Source organism: Hylobates moloch, unplaced genomic scaffold (genome assembly GCF_009828535.3).
Source record: "Hylobates moloch isolate HMO894 unplaced genomic scaffold, HMol_V3 SCAFFOLD_8, whole genome shotgun sequence".
Lineage (NCBI taxonomy): Eukaryota > Metazoa > Chordata > Mammalia > Primates > Hylobatidae > Hylobates > Hylobates moloch.
The window spans coordinates 109,602,821-109,621,215 of NW_026652283.1; the positions used below are offsets into that span (position 1 = coordinate 109,602,821).

An 18,395-nucleotide genomic window follows, 5' to 3' on the forward strand; every position below is an offset into this window, starting at 1 on the left:
TATTTATAAAAGCAGGAAGTAGGCTGGATTTGGCACAGGGGCTATAGTTTGTTGACCCCAGGTGGATGGTTCCAAATGAGCTCTGAGCTCTGTGCTGATAGCCTAGCCCATGCTAATGGCCACATTTACAGGGGACGGCAGCGAGCAAGGCTGAAAATCCCACGCTGAGCACTGGGTCCTTGCTGGCAATGGGAATTAGGAGCCTCAGACAAATAGATCAATGCAACCTCCTATCAACAGAAACACCAGTGAGGGCTCAGGGTTTAGTAATATCAGTCATCATCTCTGTTCCAATGGACAGAATCAGTACATGTGATGCAGTGAGCATGATGAAATAGGATTCCTTGATTTCCTTATTTACAGCAGTCTCCAGCCTACCTTTGTAGGGCATCTGAGCACGAGTCTTCAGGTACATTTTGCTGCTTCTTTTGGCTCTGACTTTATTGATCTCATAGCCCAGATTGTTGCAACGGTTCTTTCTACAACTCAAGCAGAGCCCTTTCTCAAAGGCTTCCTTGGAACTGCACCTGTAGGCCTTACTTGGATTTTCTTCATTCAACAGAGAGTCAATGAAGAGATGAATGGAGCGCTCGTGGGAGCATTTCACTAGCTGGTCCACATCTGGGTAAAAAAGAGACACCAAGATTGTATCTCGGCAGAAATCCACAATGAGTGTTTCATTTGGCGTGTCTAAAATAGGTTAGATGTGGCATTAGAATAAAATGAGCCAAGGATATAGTCCTGTGTATTTATGATTGTAGGCCCTATTTCAGGAGATATTCGTGGTGGTAGCGGCCCACCTACCTCCAAGACAGTGAAAGTTGCAAGCTCACACGGAATTTTTGACTTTTGTGCTTCTCATATTTATGAGTATGTTTATGAAGCTGTAATAAGCCTCCAAGGTGGAGGTTGATTTCCTTGTTGATCACATCCTTCTCTTACATTGAAAGTGTCTAACACTTCTAGGTGCTTCTAGAAACATATACATGCCCCTTGCCTTACAATAAATTCTTCATAAGTCAAAAATACTGTAAGTCGAAATGCACTTAATACCCCCAAAACCCATCATAATGTCAAAAAGTTTTAAGTCAAACCATCACGTGCTTCTCAACTTACAATGGTGTTACAGCCCAATCGTAAAGTTGGAAAACTGTAAGTTAAGGACAATTTGTATTTCTAGAAACCACATCTTAAGAGGGTAATTGTTAAATGAATTGTATTTTATCATTGATATTATGTATAATTGAGGGTTCTGCCCCTACTAACACTCTTTTATATCAAATGAACATAGAAATAATCAGCAATGCCATAAGAATGAATTCCTTGTAAGTTTTTAGGACAATCAAAAATGGTAACTTTATGCTGTTAAGTTCTATAACATGTGCACAAAAATAACGAGAATATCCTAGGTAGGTCCCAATGTCTATAAAGTATGCAAAAGCCTCTTAAAAATAAATCATAAACTGGGCATGGTGGCTCACAGCTGTAATCCCAGAACTTTGGGAGGCTGAGGCAGGCGGATCACTTGAGGCCAGGAGTTTGAGACCAACCTGGGCAACATTGCAAGTCCCCTGTTTTTACTAAAAACGAAAACATTAGCCAGGTATGGGGGTGTGTGCCTGTAATTCCAGATACTTGGGAGGCTATGGCAGGAGGATCTCTTGAGCCTACAAGTTCAAGGTCACACTGAACTGTGACTGTGTCACTGCACCCCAGCTTCAGCAATAGAACAAGACTCTGCCTCAAAAAAAAAAAAAAAATCATAAATTTAACACAAGCTAACATTATTAAAGTAAAACATTAAGCTAACATTATGTTCTGAACATTTTGGAAGATTTATACTAATTAACATCTCCTTCTGTTCCAATAACATCTAAAATATTTCCATTGGCTTTGCAACTCCATTCAAGGTATGACAAGCATTTTGTGATGCCATTATTGAGGTCAGTGGAGTCTTCCTGTCTAAAATCTTGCCTTTTTCTCTTGCTACTGTAAGTGCACTGCTCAATGTAGCCTACAATATAGTAAATAAATGATAAAATGGCTGTCTGCCTGGCTCTAAGGTGGTCATGCTGAACATTGCAGAATTCTTCAGAAACATAATTTGGCCAAATGTGTATATGAAAACTACATACTTTGAAGCTACCGAGTAGGACATTGGGTCAATAAGGGTTAAGGATGAGAGTCACATTTAATTTGCTTCTAAATAATATTTACCTCCAAGGCCTCTCTCTGCAATCACGCGAATAGCTTCTCCAATGTTACATCCTGGCTGAAAAGTACCTCCATTAGGGTAAATGTCAACATGCCCAACTGGTTTCTGGATTCCAATGCTTCGGCCAGGGGACCCTCTGGTGAATGTGTGTAAGACATCTACAAAATCCGCATCATCAGGAGAAAGGCGACTCGGGGCTTCTGCATACTCAAAGTTAGGTCCAGCTGGATCGAGGCCTTAAAAGGGAAAAAAACGGGTCCACAGATTTGTAAATTTGCATTCGTATGACATTCGCATGTCACTGCTCATCATTTGAATGCAATGGCAGCTATTTAGATTCTTATTAGCTCCTATTCTATAGTCACTGGATCTTAGAGAGACATAAAAAGGAGGCTTGGCTCCTTCTAAAATGAATTTGATTCTCTTAAACTAGCCTTATACAGCAATTTCCACTCAGGATGGCTGGATTTCCTTTTGTAGATTATTTCTGAATATGTCGAGAAGATGTATAAACAGCGGTAGGTTCTTTCTCTCTGTATGTATGCCACACCTTTACCTAGATGACGGTCTTCTTTCCAAGTGGCCTCTGGAATTGGTCCTTCTTCTTTTCTCCTAGTACTGATGTGCAGCATTACACTACTAAAACACAGAGCTGAGAGTCGGGGGAAATCTGCAGGCATTGTGTGTAATTCTGCTTTATTTCTGTGCTGTTGCCAGTGGATAGTAAGCCAGTCAGAGCATCTGTGTTTTTTCTTATCCCTAATAAAGAGCCCTAAAATGAGATAATCAAATGCTGGGCATGTCTCCGGGAAGAACACCACACACATGTGGGTATTTAACAAAATTTGTTCTGATTCTCTCTCAGAAAGACAGTCTTCTCACCTCTTATGATAAGACCAATGAAATTGCTTTCTTACCAGTAATTCTGTTGACTTTCTTATTGGTCAGACTTCCTGCAATGCCAGCAGCGTGGGCTCCAAGGCTGTATCCCAAGAGATGGACATTGTCCAGAGGGTAGTTAAACTCATCCTTTGGAAGAGAAAAAGAAAATGAAGGTTCTTACAGTTCTGCCAAAAATAAAACTAAAAGAAACAAAATGAATATAAATATTGTTTTCAAAATATAGGAGATACTGAAAACTAATTCTACTTATTTTAATTTTGTGCTACAGGTAAGAGAGAGAAAATATTCTCTAGAGTTAAAATTTTCTTTTTCTTTTGTTTCACTTTTCTATAAACAAATCTAGTATTGATTTTCTCTTTCTTTAATAACAGATTTAAATTACAAAGTTTTTCCATGCATCTGAAATAGTATTATTTATGTATATAATATATGCATATGTTTGCATATATATGTATTTGCATATATAACCATATACTATACGTACAAACATATACACATACATATGCATATACATATATATGCATGCATATATGTATGTGTGTATATGTTTGAATGTATAGTATATGGGTATATATTTTCCCATTATTCCTTACTCTAAATATCTGTATCACTTTATCATTGAAGGTTAGCCAAGCAGTGACAGACTTAGGAAACATTCAGTGGAAGGGGCCAGAGGTACATGGTCCAGCCCCTCATTTAACAGATGAGAAGCCTGAGCCCCAGGGAGGTGATCCCGTTTGCCCATGTTCATTTGCCCAGTCAGCAAAAAAGTCAAGAAAATAACTTTTGTCGTTCATGATCAGTCTAATAAATACAGCTTATTTTTTACTTCCAATTACTTGGTTAAAATAATTTGCCTTGGTCAGAGTATCAGCTTCTTTCCAATCCCAAGATATTTTTCAGAGGTACTTTTAAGGGGATTGTCTGAAAAAGTGGGTTTCTTGCAGCTAAGTCAGAACTCCAGACCTCAGTTCTCTTCCATCCTATGCACCTTCCCTTCCAACATCTTCCTAGCTCAATTCCATCACTCTCCCAATGCTCAGCAAAAACATTCATCCTATTTCACACTAAAGAATAAGTACTATTAATATTTTCATGAAAGAGATTGGTATGTCAAGGCGAGGATAAGATGTCCACAGGCCAGCCAACTGGTGGGGAAGGATTTGGCTGAACATGCCATCTTTCCTCTGTCCGAAAATCACAAGCTTTTTTCTGTTGGGCCCACTTAGTTATTGGTCTCAGCAGATCTATTCACTATGAAAATATCAAATGATAGAGCAGGGCAGGACTATTTATTGGCCTTATAGTCTATTCTTATCAAAATGTTGCTTTTGGATATAAAATAATATCCATGCTCATTCTGAAGATTTGAATTGCCCCCAGAAAATATTTACATCTAAGAGAAAAGGAAGAAAGAACAGCCATTTTTCTGGCTCCAGTCAAAAACACTGTTTTGGACACATAAGTCTCCTTCTCCCAGCCTTACCTCCATCCAGTTGATAAACCGGGCCACATCCTGTCCCACCAGTTTGGTGTAGCCCGCGGACACTGGGTAATGCTGCTGAGCCCGTGACAGCCAGTCCACCACAATGACGTTGGAGTCTGGTTCTCTCTTGTACAGGGCGGCCACAAGCTTTGGCACCCAACTTTCATACATTCCTGTTACCTGAAGATGATAACACAAGCTTTCTTAAAATACCCACCTACCACTTGTCATAGATACATCAGCCCAATACACCTGCATGAAATGGAAAAAACAAACTTGAAAGGAAGCCCATTGGCACAGATAGAAAAATCAAATAACGGAAGAGTGTTTAGAGACAGGTCTAACCCTTCCAAGGCAGATCTAAGTACGCCAGGAAGGCATTGAGTTGGGTTGAGGAACGGCAGATTGGAGTTCACCATGCTTCCCATTTAAAAAGTATATTTTAGACATTCAATAAAATTTTGATCATTTATACTATTAAAAGGAAAGATTGGTGTGAATGCAAAGTGGGTCTTTGAGGAAACTAGCAGGAGCAACTGGCTAGGAGCAGAACCCCACGGAATTGGTCCAGTCCCACTCGCCTTTGCCTCCCTTCGAGGTTGGGGTGTTCGGCACTCTTTGTAGTTGGCTTTCGAGATCAAGAAAGGATGATGTCATTTCTTCAGAATGTAATGTTAATGTCTCCCTGTTTCAGCCAGGATCCCCTACTTCACAATGGGAACCCTGTACTTAAAGCCAGTGACATCCAAGCAAGTGGCAAAGCTCCAAGATAGCTGTGTCTAAGCAACATGCTGGGATGTATCACATGCATGCTACATGCTAAGCATTCTTTTGGGTGTCTCACGACGCAGCTAGAGAGCCACCTCACTTCCCTTTATCTGTGCCTGTGAGTCCCCAGGCAGCTTATTTCAGATAAGGCAAGAAGATCGGGTTTACTCTAGGCCCCTAAGTTTTTCTGTACTGCCAATGTTTCTTTTCTTTGTCTGTCCTTCCTTCCTTCCTTCCTTCCTTCCTTCCTTCCTTCCTTCCTTCCTCCTTCCTTCCTTCCTTCCTTCCTTCCTTCCTTCCTTCCTTCCTTCCTTCCTTCCTTCTTCCTTCCTCCCTCCCTCCCTCCCTCCTTCCCTCCCTCCCTTCCTTCCTTTTATTCCCTCCTTTCTTTCCTTTCTTTTGGCAGAGTCTCACTGTCTCGCCCAGGCTAGAGTGCAGTGGCATGATCTCAGCTCAGTGCAACCTCCGCCTCCTTGGTTCAAGCGATTCTCCTGCCTCAGGCTCCTGAGTAGGTGGGACTACAAGCACGTACCACCACACCCGGCTAATTTTTTTTGTATTTTTTTTAGTAGAGATCAGGTTTCCCCATTTTGGCCAGGCTGGTCTCAAACTCCTGACCTCCAGTGATCTGCCTGCCTTGGCCTCCCAAAGTGCTGGGATCACAGGCATGAGCCACCGCTCCCGGCCCAGTGTTTCTAAGTTAAGCAATCTAAAAGGGCTGGACATCTAACTTACTCCTACAGTGGCTGACACTTTTATTAACTGCACAATAGCTAATTGAATCCTTTCTTTCTGATCAACATAAAATACTGATGTAAGTAACCCCAAACAAAGCGAGTGAAAAATCTAAGTACTCTCCTTTCTCAACTCAAAAAGGGTCTTATTCTAAGTTCTTTCAATCTGAGTTTTTCTTCTGAGGTTCAATAATTACTATGTTTTAAATCTTTGGTTTTCAGACACGCAGCTGAACTGAAGCCCTCCCTGCTGCCTGTACCAGGTGAGCCACCTGACCCTGCCAGTGAGTTCACTGAGATAATCAAGAGCAGCGTGGCTGGCTTAGTTCTTGCACAGACCCAAGTCAGTCCCACAGCCAGACAGCAGTCTCTGTGCTCAAGCACTCAGAATGTCAGGACACATGATGTGAAAGATACAGGTGGGCTTAGTGAGGCGGTAGGACCAATGATAGGAAGTGGCACCATCTGTTGATGTTGGGTTGGTCATGTCATCTTAGTATGAAAAAGAAACATTTTTTTTTCCGTAACTTCCCAAAGTATAAAATTCTCTCGGGGATAAGATTGAGATGACTGAGATAATCAGTTTATTTCTGTTGTATAAATGCGTTTATTAAGCTCTGATTTTTTGAAAAATATTAAAAGCCAAGTTCTGTATATAACCAAAGGGCCTCTAAAGATTCCTTTCTCTGGGCCAGATGCAGTGGCTCACGCCTGTAGTCCCAGCACTTTGGGAGGCCAAGGTTGGTGGATCACTTGAGGTCAGCAGTTCGAGACTAGCCTGGCTAACAGGGTGAAACCCTGCCTGTGCTGAAAATACAAAAATTAGCCGGGTATGGTGGTGGACGCCTGTAGTCCCAGCTACTCGGGAGGCTGAGGCAGGAGAATCTCATGAGCCCAGGTGGTGGAGGTTGCAGTGAGCCGAGATTGCGCCACTGCACTCCAGCCTGGGCAATAGAGTGAGACTCCTTCTCAAAAAAGAAAAAGATTCTTTTTTCCTACTTACACCTATTAAAATATAAAAGGATTTATGTTTAGGAATTTGAGCTTTTATCACAAAATACTGAATTTACTATGTTAACATAGTAAATGACTATGTTTTATTAAACATCTGTGTGAATTCTGTTAGTAGTAGTCTTCATCTCTATAAAAATTGTAGCAATTGTCCTCTTCAGTCAATAACAAAGGCACTTAAATTATGTAGGAAAAGAAATGTGGACTAGATGAATGTTATTTTTAGCTAGTTCTCGCTAGAAATTAGTATTATAATATTCACAAGCTCTGACATAATGGATAGATAATATATCTTTAACAATCCATTTTACATAAATCCTTTTAAATAAATTACACAGTCTACTCACTTGGGATTGAAACATTTTAAAACAAACTAAGCAAGAACCACATAATGTAAAGTGACTGTGTGACATATTAGAGAGGGGACTTTTAACAATATTTTTTAAAAGTAAATTTAATCACTTTTTCTAATCATCTGGCATGTCAGTTCCCTGCCCAGCCTTTTTTTTTTTTTTTTTAAATTTCCAGAAAAGCTCCCTAAAGTTTATAACTGGAAAATTTTGGAAGTAGAGTGTTTTTAAGGACATCTGGTGCAACCTCTGCTTTACAGATCAGTAAATGGAGGCCCAGAGATGAAAAGTGACTTGATCCACAGCACAGAGCTGGAGAATGGCAAAGCCAGCATGGACCCCACACTTCCTCACTCCACTCCAGCCCTCTCCTCACTCTTCCATGCTGTGTCCTTTAGAAAGGTTCTCCTGGCAATGTGCTGGATGATGCAGGATCATGCCAGGGTTCCACCAGTTCCCCACAAGAATCACCTATCTTCTGCTCTGTAGCTGGGCAGAGCATCCTTTACACACCTCGCAAGAAGCTCTGGCTCAAGGGCACCAACCAGGTACAGTGTTAAAATGAAGGCTGGCACTGCTTAGGGGGAGTTCTCATGAACATGTGGCTTCAGATCCCACCTGAGCCAGAACTGTCTTCATTCAAGTGTAAAGGAGAGCCACGTGAGATGTGGGGTGCGGACCCATCACTGGGTCCCCAACAATTGGGAAGGCCAATCAGGATACCTCGCCACCCCAATCCACTCTTCCCCAAAGAGCCTCCCTTACCGTCCAGCCATGGATCACCATGAAGGTTTTGCTGCTGTGATTGAAGTGACAGGTAGCCACGGACTCTGCTACTCCAGGAATGAGGTGGCAAGTGTCCTCAGCTGTGTCTTCAGGGGTCCTTAGGGCAAATTTACTTTCGATGTCGATAAAATCTCTTCTTTCTGGAAAGATAAAATTGGATATGAGGTTAACTGGAGGGTTGCTTGATTTTATTCATTGGAATGGTATGTTTTAGGTTCACAGGCAACTACTGCTGATGCTATTTTTGTTTCTGAAGTGTTTTCGAAAACGAATGTGGATTGCAAGAGAACAATAGATGCTCCATCGTTGAGCAAAGTTGACAGAGAGACAACCTTAACTCTGAATTAAGATTGTCACCATTGACCTCTCCTAAGTCTTCCAGCCTTTCTTGAAGCTCTCCTTAGTCAGGGTGTGTGTGTGTGTATGTTCATGATTTCAAGTAAGGGAACTGCTATTTGGGGATTCTTTAGTTAATTCTGTCTTCTCTCAAGACATGAATTTAAGTGACTTGGCCGAGGTTACCCTGGTATTAGTGGGAGGGTGAGGATCAGAACCAGGTGTCTCAGTTCCACTTCGAAGCTTGCTTTCCTGGAGAACACTGACTCATGCATGGCTCTTGCGTGCTATAGTTCCACTATTTGTGTGTGTGTGGGGTTGTTTTGTTTTGTTTTGCTTTGTTTTTTGAGACAGTGTCTTGTTCTGTGTCCCAGGCCAAAGGAGTGCAGTGGTGCGATCTTGGCTCACTGCACCCTCCAACTCAAGTGATCCTCCTACCTCAGCTTCCTGAGTAGCTGGGACCACAGGCGTGTGCCACCACGCGAGGCTAATTTGTATTTTTGTAGAGATGAAGTTTCACCATGTTGCCCAGGGTGGTCTCTATCTCCTGGGCTCAAGTGATCCACCCACCTCAGCCTCCTAAAATGCTGGGATTACAGGCATGAGCCACCGGGCCTGGTTAATTTTTGTATTTTTAGTAGAGATGAGGTTTCACCATGTTGGCCAGGCTGGTCTCAAAGTCCTGGCCTCAAGTGATTTGCCTGCCTCAGCCTCCTAAAGTGCTTGGGATTACCAATGTGAGCCATCGGACTGGGCCTCTATTTTTAATAAAATAATTTTAAAAATTTTTTTAAAGAAAAGTTGGAAGCATGAGGAGGCTTTTGTATGAATCTATTCCCACTCCTATGGCAAGATATACTTCAAAATGTTCTAAGAGATAATTTAGTAGGTTGTTCAGAAATACTCGTGCTATGTATGAGCCATGGTTAATTCTCTCCCCAAATATTTCTTTTCCCACTATGTCATTACAATCTTCCACACAAAGGCAAAACTTGAAAACCACAGCAAAGCTTGTTGTTGAAAGGGTTCACTTTGGTTCTTCATAGTTAATCCCAAACTGGATGAGAAGAGAAAGACAACCTAGTTTTTGAAACTATGGACAATAGTTATAAATGCTGCTGCATCTTCATGGGGTACAGTGACTAGTTGAAGTAAATTATAGTGCAAATAAAATCAGACTTCACGAAGCAGAGCACAGTCAAAGGGAAGTTATGTTAAAGGGAAATCATTTAATTCCTTTTCATGTAAAAAAGTAATAAAAGAAAACAACCCATAAAATCCACCTATTTACTGTAAGAAGGTAATAATTTGTAGATTTTAGATTTTGCCATTCAAAATTTCAGGAGATTCATGTGGCTGCGAGGACTACTTCTCATTTCTTAACCTAAATTTGCTCTTTTTTACAACTCAAAATTTAAAAATCTATAATTTCAAAATAACTGCAGAAGTCAGGCCAAAAATAAAAATCAGAGTGTCATAGTAACAACAGTGAAAGTATAGGCATTTGAATCAGTCTTATCTAATTATCTGAGGATTGGCCAACATTTTCCTATTGAGTAATTATTTTCTAAAATTCCTTAAACAATATTGTGGTTTAAGAAATACGCAATGAGTTGATCACACACACATACACACACGTGCACACACACCTCCATCATCTAAAATGTAGGAGAAATTTCTTAATGATTCTAATTATGAGAAAAGGAGTTTTGTTACAATGGCTAAACACTCCAAGATCACTTATTCAAATAAGAGTCTGTGCTAAACCATTCATCTTTAAAGCTGTTTTCATTTGCATATAGTAAAAGTGCACGTGAATCCATCCATCCACCAAATATATGCTCTACCTCTCATCTTTATTTGAAGATGTTGGTCACCTTCTTCCTTCCCAACCAGAAAGCACTCTAGTAACTTTACTATTTCTCTGATAATGGAAAAGAGTGTTGAATACTTTTAATCTAATTCTGCCTTCAGTGCCCAAGAACTTCTTTTCCTGTTAAAAAGTGCTTTAGAAAATTTAAAACTAATTTCATCATCTCCCACACCTTTCCACCTTAAATAGCTCATACCTCCTCTCCACGAGTCTTATTTTAACATATTCTATTATCAATCTTTTTAAAGCAGAGATGATGTGAACAATCTGGCAGACAGATCTCGCTTACCACCTATTTGCCAAATTGACATTTTAAGAGTATTGCTCAGTACAACTCCAGAGGCTGCCATTCACTTTTAGTCCACTTTCCCCTAGAATTATGCAACTTGGTGTCCCTGGAATTGCTGGTGGTTTTGAAATGACCACAAATTTTCTTTGAAATGACTGAGACTGGCTTTGTGTACTTCTATGAAAAAAAGTCTATTCAATCCATAGATCCTGTACCAGATTGCACGTATGGCTCACTGACAGCTCCAATTTCCGTCTGCTGGGTCCAGAGTATGTAATGAAAAGTAGGAAATTTACACATCCTCTAGTAAATTTGTATTTAGAGACTTTCATTTCACTTTTAAAGAAAATGATTTTCATTTGACCTGAAAATATACCACTCTATGTGCTATGTGATGGTTTCAATTCTATGTCAGACATGAAATCATAAATCTTATTGGCACTTAGTCAAACTTTCCTTTTCTTGGATGTTCTGATAATTTTCACACTACCTGTGTTTGCAACCCCCCGATGATGTCTCAGTGTCCTAAAGATGAATGTGCTTCCCAAACTTCAATCAGCTCTCTACTAACTGACTTAGACCATGTAGTGATGGGTAGGACGATGGACCCTGGCTGTGGGGCAGTCAGTATATTTAGTTGTCCCAGTGCATCCTGTGATTGCTATTGGGCAGCAGTTGAACTGATTTGATGCAACTGTTACTAAAGAAACTGTTATTTTCCATACATGGAAATAATATTAGTGACTGCACTCATCCAACTAGACTATCTTTTACCATGTCCCTTAGAAATTAAGGCCACCTTAGAATTGAGAAAGAAGAGGAGTACAGGAGGGAGGGAGGGAGGAAAGGAAGAAAGGAAGGAAGGAAAGAAGGAAGGAAGGAGGGAGGGAGGGAGGCAAGGAAGGAAGGAAGGAGGGAGGGAGGGAGGCAAGGAAGGAAGGAAGGAGGGAGGGAGGGAAGGAAGGAGAAGGAGGAAGAGAAGGGGAAGGGGAAAAGGAAGGTGGGAGGGAGGGAGGGAAGGAGGGAAGGAAGGAGAAGGTGAAGGGGAAGGAAGGAAGGAAGGAGGGAAAGAAGGAAGGAGGGAAGGAAAGAAAGAAGGAGGGAAGGAAGGAGGGAAGGAAAGGCAGGCCTTCATTCTGAATTTAACTTAGCATGACCGTACCACCTGCCAATCAGGCCTCATCAGAAATGTCCATATTAAGCCCTTAGGGGAGAGTTTTGGGTAACACGCAAGTTATAAATTATGCCTTTCCTGACTATGGAATCTTTATTCCTAAATTCCTAAATAAATAACTACACATGTGAGCGCATAAACAAAGACAAAGAATTTATTCTAACATAGATAATAACTCACAGAGATGAAATTAGGCTGAGAAGTTAAAGCACGTAGAGAAAGATAAATGTATAGAGGGGAAGAGTGGTAATTCTTGTTGCTAGAAAGAGGGAAGCGTTGAGCATCCCGGGAAAGCAACAGATGGTGCTTTAAAGGCAGATCAAAATCATCACGTGAGTAAGATGAACATTTATGCAATGACCTGAGGTACAAGAACTCAATGAGAATGCAATTCTCTTTGGAATTTCTGTTCTTCTGTTAACCCCCCACCGCTTTCTCTCTCTCTCTCTCCCCTTTTCTCTCACTCCTAAAGTGCTTCCTCAGTAATTCATTTGCTCTCTGAGACTGATAGTCATAGTTATCGACTCAGGCAGCGTCTGTAGGATATCGAAGAACAAACTGAATTACTGATGTGGTCAATTTGGTGAAGAAAAACATCAATATCATGATCAGACTGAATTGATTGGTCTGTTCAGATATTCTAATGTAAATAATGCTCTTGACTTATGTAACATGAAGCTTTACTTTATTTCATTTTATTTTATTATTCTTTTTTGAAATGGAGTCTTGCTCTGTCGCCCAGGCTGGAGTGCAGTGGCACAATCTTGGCTCACTGCAACCTCTGCCTCTTGGGTTCAAGCCATTCTCTGCCTCAGCCTCCCGAGTAGCTGGGATTACAGGCTCCTGCCACCACGCCTGGCTAATTTTTGTATTTTTAGTAGAGATGGGGTTTCACCATCCTGGCCACGCTGGTCTTGAACTCCCGACCTCATGATCCACCCACCTCAGCCTCCCAAAATGCTGGGATTACAGGCGTGAGCCACTGCGCCAGCCTACTCTTTATTTTTATAAAAAAGTTTTATTAATGGAATAGTAAAAATAAATCCTGTATGAATCACCTGAATTTTACCCTGAATTTTCTCCAGTATTAGGGCTAACCTTCCACACTACTGAAAAGAGGGGTTAAAAAATAGGTTCAGAGATGTGTGTTAAAATTGCCCCACTGAATTAAACCATCAAGTGTGAATAAGCCATCATTATTTAAAGAGATCCTGTGGACTGGTTAATGAAATAATTTAGTTGAGTGTCATCACATAGGCATATTTAAGTCAAGATTTTTTAAGTGAAATACAACATGTTTACATGGTTAATCTGAGACTACTTTCTTCTTGTTGCTGAGGATGGCAAATGGAAACATCCAGTTGTCTCAAACTAACACAATGAAAGTCCATGGTTACTTTGCCAACAATTGTTTTATTGGAGGGAAGGCTGAATAAACATGGGGACGCTATTCTTTTTAGTTAAAATGTAAGTGCTAACTCCTATATGATTTTTCACCATAATTAATTCTGCAGCCAATTTTTTTTCAAAGGTACATTATTGTCGTGATAGCTGTATCTTGAATGAAGGGCTGTTGAGGATCTCTAAATGTAGCTCCATTTACCTACCTTCACCACCATCCCTCCGAAAGCATCCGACTTTTCATGCTACTTAAAAGCTTCTCTAAACTTTGTACTACACTCAAATTAATCCAAGGCAGAATGGCATTACCCCTACCTGACTGCATAGAAAGAGACTTCAGCATTTACGAAAATACAGATGAGCGCACACACCAAAGTGGGTTGAGTGCTGTGAGCAAGGTGGCTGGATTAGACAAAGTGTGGCCACGCCAACTGGGTCATCTTTGTTCTATTCTACTGTCAAATAATGGTGGGAGACACTTTCTTTTATTCATTCACACAGTCAAAATCACCACACTACTTAGATAGCATTTGATCATTCTGAGAGAAAAGTCTGGGAAGAACAAAAGGAATGAATTGGCACAAGTTTAATAGGCTCACTTCCAGCAGAACTCACATATATATATAGCACCTAAGATAATCCATTCCTTCCTTCCTAGTAGATATCTATTGTTGAGTACGCAAATGGTGTCAGTGCACACAGACAATCTTAAAATGACCACAAGACAGCAAAGTGCAGTCACGCAGTGTAGTGAACAGACATTGTTCAGAGTAAATTTCAAACTCTTAGCCTCTGAGTAAGTTGGAACCCTATCCTATTCGTCCTTCAGAAACTAACGGAGCCTTCAACTTTTGCAAAGACAGAATGTGACAAAAGCACTGTGACAAAGATTTTACTCCCAGGTTAGAAAGTCTCTGTTGATAAAAGGTAGTTAGTTCACTGTGGTGACAAACTCATTTAATGGATAAATGATCCCAAAGCTTTACACTGATAAGTATTTTTGTTGTTTTTATTGCCCTAAAAGTTGGAATTTACCTTATGAGTAAATCCAAATGGTCTCTTCATCCAGACCTTAAAAAATCGAGATACCCATGTCTTAAATACTTCCCTTACACTTTGTCATCCAAAATCGTCACCAACCATCATTTTGATGGCTGGAACATCTTCATATTTAAGTCAATGCAGTGTTTGTGGTGGTCACAGAAGAAACTAGCTGCAAAATGTTGTAAGTTGCAAGGCACTTTCTTGAACAATCTGGTATAAGGCAGTAAACTGTATGGCCCAATCTTTCCTCCATAATAAAGTAAGAACAGAAAGCTGAGTTAAAAATAAGCTGCTGAAAGAAAGCGAAAATTTTCCATCGCAGCTCTTCCCCCGTACCTGACTCCCACCTTTCAATACAGCTATTAATCAATCACTCCCTCGCTGAGCTCTCCTTCAGTGACATCTGCTCTTTTGCTCTCCTTTGTCATCTTGTTCAACTCAGAAGACAGCCTGGAAATTCACAATGGCCAGGCAAGTGGAACTTAGGCTGCTAAACACTGACCATACTCTCCCTCTCCTAGCTCTTCACATTTCCTAATTGGGGCCATGCAGAGATGGTGGTGGCTCCCAGGACAAAGTGCCTGAGGGCAGTGCCTCTGGTCCTCATATTCTTGTTAGAAAGAATCCAGAATGAATAAGTAAACTCAAGAGCCCAGCGGAGGTGCTCCCTGTCTTTCTACCACGGTGACATCTTTCTCTCCCTGAAATTCTTACCGTCCTAGATGAATGCATGTGGAGGGGAAAGAGGGAGAAAGTTGTTGTGATGGGAGAGGCATGATATATTGGGTGCGTAGAGTGAAAGTGGAGGGGATGGGAGAGCATCGTTTCCAGTCTACTTCGAAATAATCCTTCCTTAATTATATTTACAGCCAGGAAAAGCATGTGTTGGCTACAACTCATTTAAACTAATTAATCACATAAGTGTCCACTTAAAGAGGCAAGAGTTACACCAGCCTCAGAGAACATTGGCCTCATCCAAACTCATTGCAGAGTTGAGGAACCTAAACCCAGAGAGGTGACACTGACTGCCAAGAATTTAGGGAGTCTTGAACCTGTAAGGGAGCCTAGCAAAAACTTGAATGTGTTGACATATTTCGGTGCTTGTTTTGCGATGAAAATAACGTTATTCTATGGTGTGCTTTCTGAAATAAGAATTTGGAGTTGGCTCCTACCATCTTCTTGTCAGCTTTAAGCAGTACGAAGGGAAACATACGAAACATACCCCACATAAGTCGTTGAAGACTTTCTCATCGACTCTCCAGTGTTTTCAAACTGATCCAATAGAAAAGATACTTTTTTTTCTTTTTCTTTTCTTTTTTTTTTGAGACGGAGTCTCGCTCTGTCGCCCAGGCTGGAGTGCAGTGGCTCAATCTCGGCTCACTGCAAGCTCCGCCTCCCGGGTTCACGCCATTCTCCTGCCTCAGCCTCTCCGAGTAGCTGGGACTACAGGCGCCCGCCACCACGCCCGGCTAATTTTTTTTTTTATGTATTTCTAGTAGAGACAGGGTTTCACCGTGGTCTCGATCTCCTGACCTCGTCATCCGCCCGTCTCGGCCTCCCAAAGTGCTGGGATTACAAGCGTGAGTCACCGTGCCCGGCCAATACTTTTTTTTCTTATCCAATTTTGCTTTGTTGGAATCTATACTTAGTGGTTTTTTTTGTTTGTTTTTTGTTTTTTTTTTTGGTTTTTTTCGTGGCACAGGGTCTCACTGTCACCCAGGATGAAGTGCAGTGAGGCAATCACAGCTCACTGCAGTCTCCTGAAACTCCCTGGCTCAAGTGATCTCTCAGCCTGCTGACTAGCTGGGACCACAGGCACCGGCCACCACGCCCAGCTAATTTTTGTATTTCTTTTTTTTTTTTTTTTAAATAGAGACGGTGTCTCCTTGTGTTGCCCAGGCTGATGTCGAACTTCTGGGCTCAAGCTGTCTTCCGGCCTCGGCCTCCGCCTCCGAAAGTGCTGGGACTACATGGGTGAGCCACTGCTTCCTGCCAACTTTTTGTTTTTTAACCTAATAGAAATGTTTCACAAATTAATGCCAAAATAAAACAAACGTTCAGCGGTAATCAAAGCCATGGACAGACTGGATCATAACTTGAACCTCTGGGGACGTGCCGCCTGAGAGCACACCCAAGCGACACCGCCCTAATTGCAATTCCAGCAAGGAAGAAAAAAGGAAATGTTGGCGCTTGTTATGAATGGCTTCAGCTGCTCTCTATGTTGCTGTTGCATGTTAACTGAATCGAGGCTCTAATTAAGCAGGCTGCCTCCATTGTGGACAGGTCTGAGACATTCTCATTTGGCCCCGAACGCCTGGACCCCAGCGAGCGGGCGGTTCCCTGGCGGCGGTGACCACGGTTGTGCCCGCTGCCTCCCCGCGGCGCCCGGCAACCCCACGTGCTCGCAGCCGAGCCGCGGTGCCGGGCGCCCGGAGCTGGCCTCAGCCCCCAGGACAGAAAGGGTGGCCAAGTACAGACATGGCAACCCCCGAGTCGGCGACCACAGATTGCTGGTGGCTGCGCCACGGTTTCGGGAGAGTCAGCTCCTCGCTGAGTTCTCAGGGCGCTAAGAAAAGAGGGGCATGCGAGCCTGGAAGCTGGAGAGAGTCCCGGGCGCTCCAGAGCGGGTGGGACGCCTGGTCCCCAGGACTCCGCGCCACGCGTCCTTTCTCCACCCCGACACCCACTGCCACTTCCACAGCCGAGCGAGGGGCCCCGCCGAGGGCGAGCGTGCCCCGTGCGGCTGAGATGCCCGGAACGCCTCCCCGCGCCCCGGCTTCCCCAGAAGGGGCCACAGTCGGCCCGCGAGTCCCCGGGCGGGGGCTGAGCCGCAGCGCCAGCCAAGCCGAGGTCACCTTGGCCCGCGCGCCTTTCATTCCAGGGCCCCTCCGGCAGCGAGGTGACTGCAGGTCACCGCCAGCCGGGCCCTTACTCCCCGCCTCCGCCGTCCCGCCCCCCACACCCCGGAACCTCCCCGGCGGAGCCCAAGCGCCCGGGAACGCGGTCCCAGCCAGAGTGGAAGGGATAGCGCGGGAACCCGGGAGAGAGAAAAAGCGGGAACTGGGGGCCGCCGCTTCACGATCGGGAGGAGATTCCCTCCCGGCCCCTCCTGGATCCCACTCCAGGGACCGTTTCGGGGCTAGAGCCCAGGCTGGGAGAGCCCCCGGGCGCATCCACAGCCCCTTCCAACTTCCTTCTTCGCATCCTTAGTTCGGGTGGCAGTGGCCACCCGCCGGGTCTGCAGGTAGAGGGGAGTTTCCGCGCGAAACTTACGGTCGGCGGCGGCCACTCCTCCGCGGGAGGCGGTCAGACTCTGGAGCCACACGGCCAGGGCCAGCACGAGCACGGCTTTGCTCTCCATCTCAGGGCGCGTCCCTCTGGAGGTGCTGCAAGGCGCGGACGGACTGATGAGCGGGCTGAGCCGGAGGCTGGAGAGGGCTGGAGCCGCGGTCTGGCACTGGGCAAGTCGCCCTTTAAAGGGGGAGGGCAGGGCAGTTAGAAGTGGGCAGCTTTCCCTTGAGGAGGAGGAAGAGAGGGAATCGAGTCTGACACTGTTTTCACGCCAAGGCTGCTTATGTGACTGGAAGTATGCAAATAAACCTCATCACCTATTGGCTATAAAATCATAAGTTGGGGGGAGGGCCCTAAATTCACTTCTAAACGTTTGAGCAAACAGTAATGAGGATCAACCCTGCCAACGAGAAGAAGGGGAAAGGGCAGACGGAAAAATTTGCTTTGTTAGACTCCTGTTCGCTTAGCTTAAGGGGTTCCACTCTACCCGGGGCCCCCTGTCTAAGCACCAAATACAGGTTTATATCCGTTCATGTTAAATACTCAACAATCACCTGTTTTCCAAGGAGGGAAAGTTTAGCTGTTAAATTACATTTCATCGGCACGTTAATACACCTCTCTTTTGATGAATCCTGTTTGTCACTTGCAGTCCTCCCTCACTCACCCCGCACCCCACCCCCACCCCCGCAAAGTCAATGTAGGGATACAGGGACACACATTGCGTCCCAGCTTGT

The 18,395-nt window shown here is 43.3% G+C and overlaps 1 protein-coding gene across 1 annotated transcript in view; it reads right to left on the reverse strand.

Moving 5' to 3' along the window:
* Nucleotides 1–17,920, reverse strand: part of LPL (lipoprotein lipase) — a 28,642-nt gene extending 10,722 nt beyond the window's left edge. Inside the window, exons 1-6 of the mRNA XM_032162322.2 lie at nucleotides 17,644–17,920; nucleotides 8,233–8,393; nucleotides 4,605–4,784; nucleotides 3,133–3,244; nucleotides 2,218–2,451; nucleotides 379–621 (exon numbers count right to left, since the gene is read on the reverse strand). Coding sequence (XP_032018213.1) covers nucleotides 379–621; nucleotides 2,218–2,451; nucleotides 3,133–3,244; nucleotides 4,605–4,784; nucleotides 8,233–8,393; nucleotides 17,644–17,731 — 1,018 coding nt within the window. The 5' untranslated portion in view covers nucleotides 17,732–17,920. The remainder of the gene's footprint in view (nucleotides 1–378; nucleotides 622–2,217; nucleotides 2,452–3,132; nucleotides 3,245–4,604; nucleotides 4,785–8,232; nucleotides 8,394–17,643) is intronic.
* Between the last annotated feature and the right edge of the window lie 475 nt (nucleotides 17,921–18,395).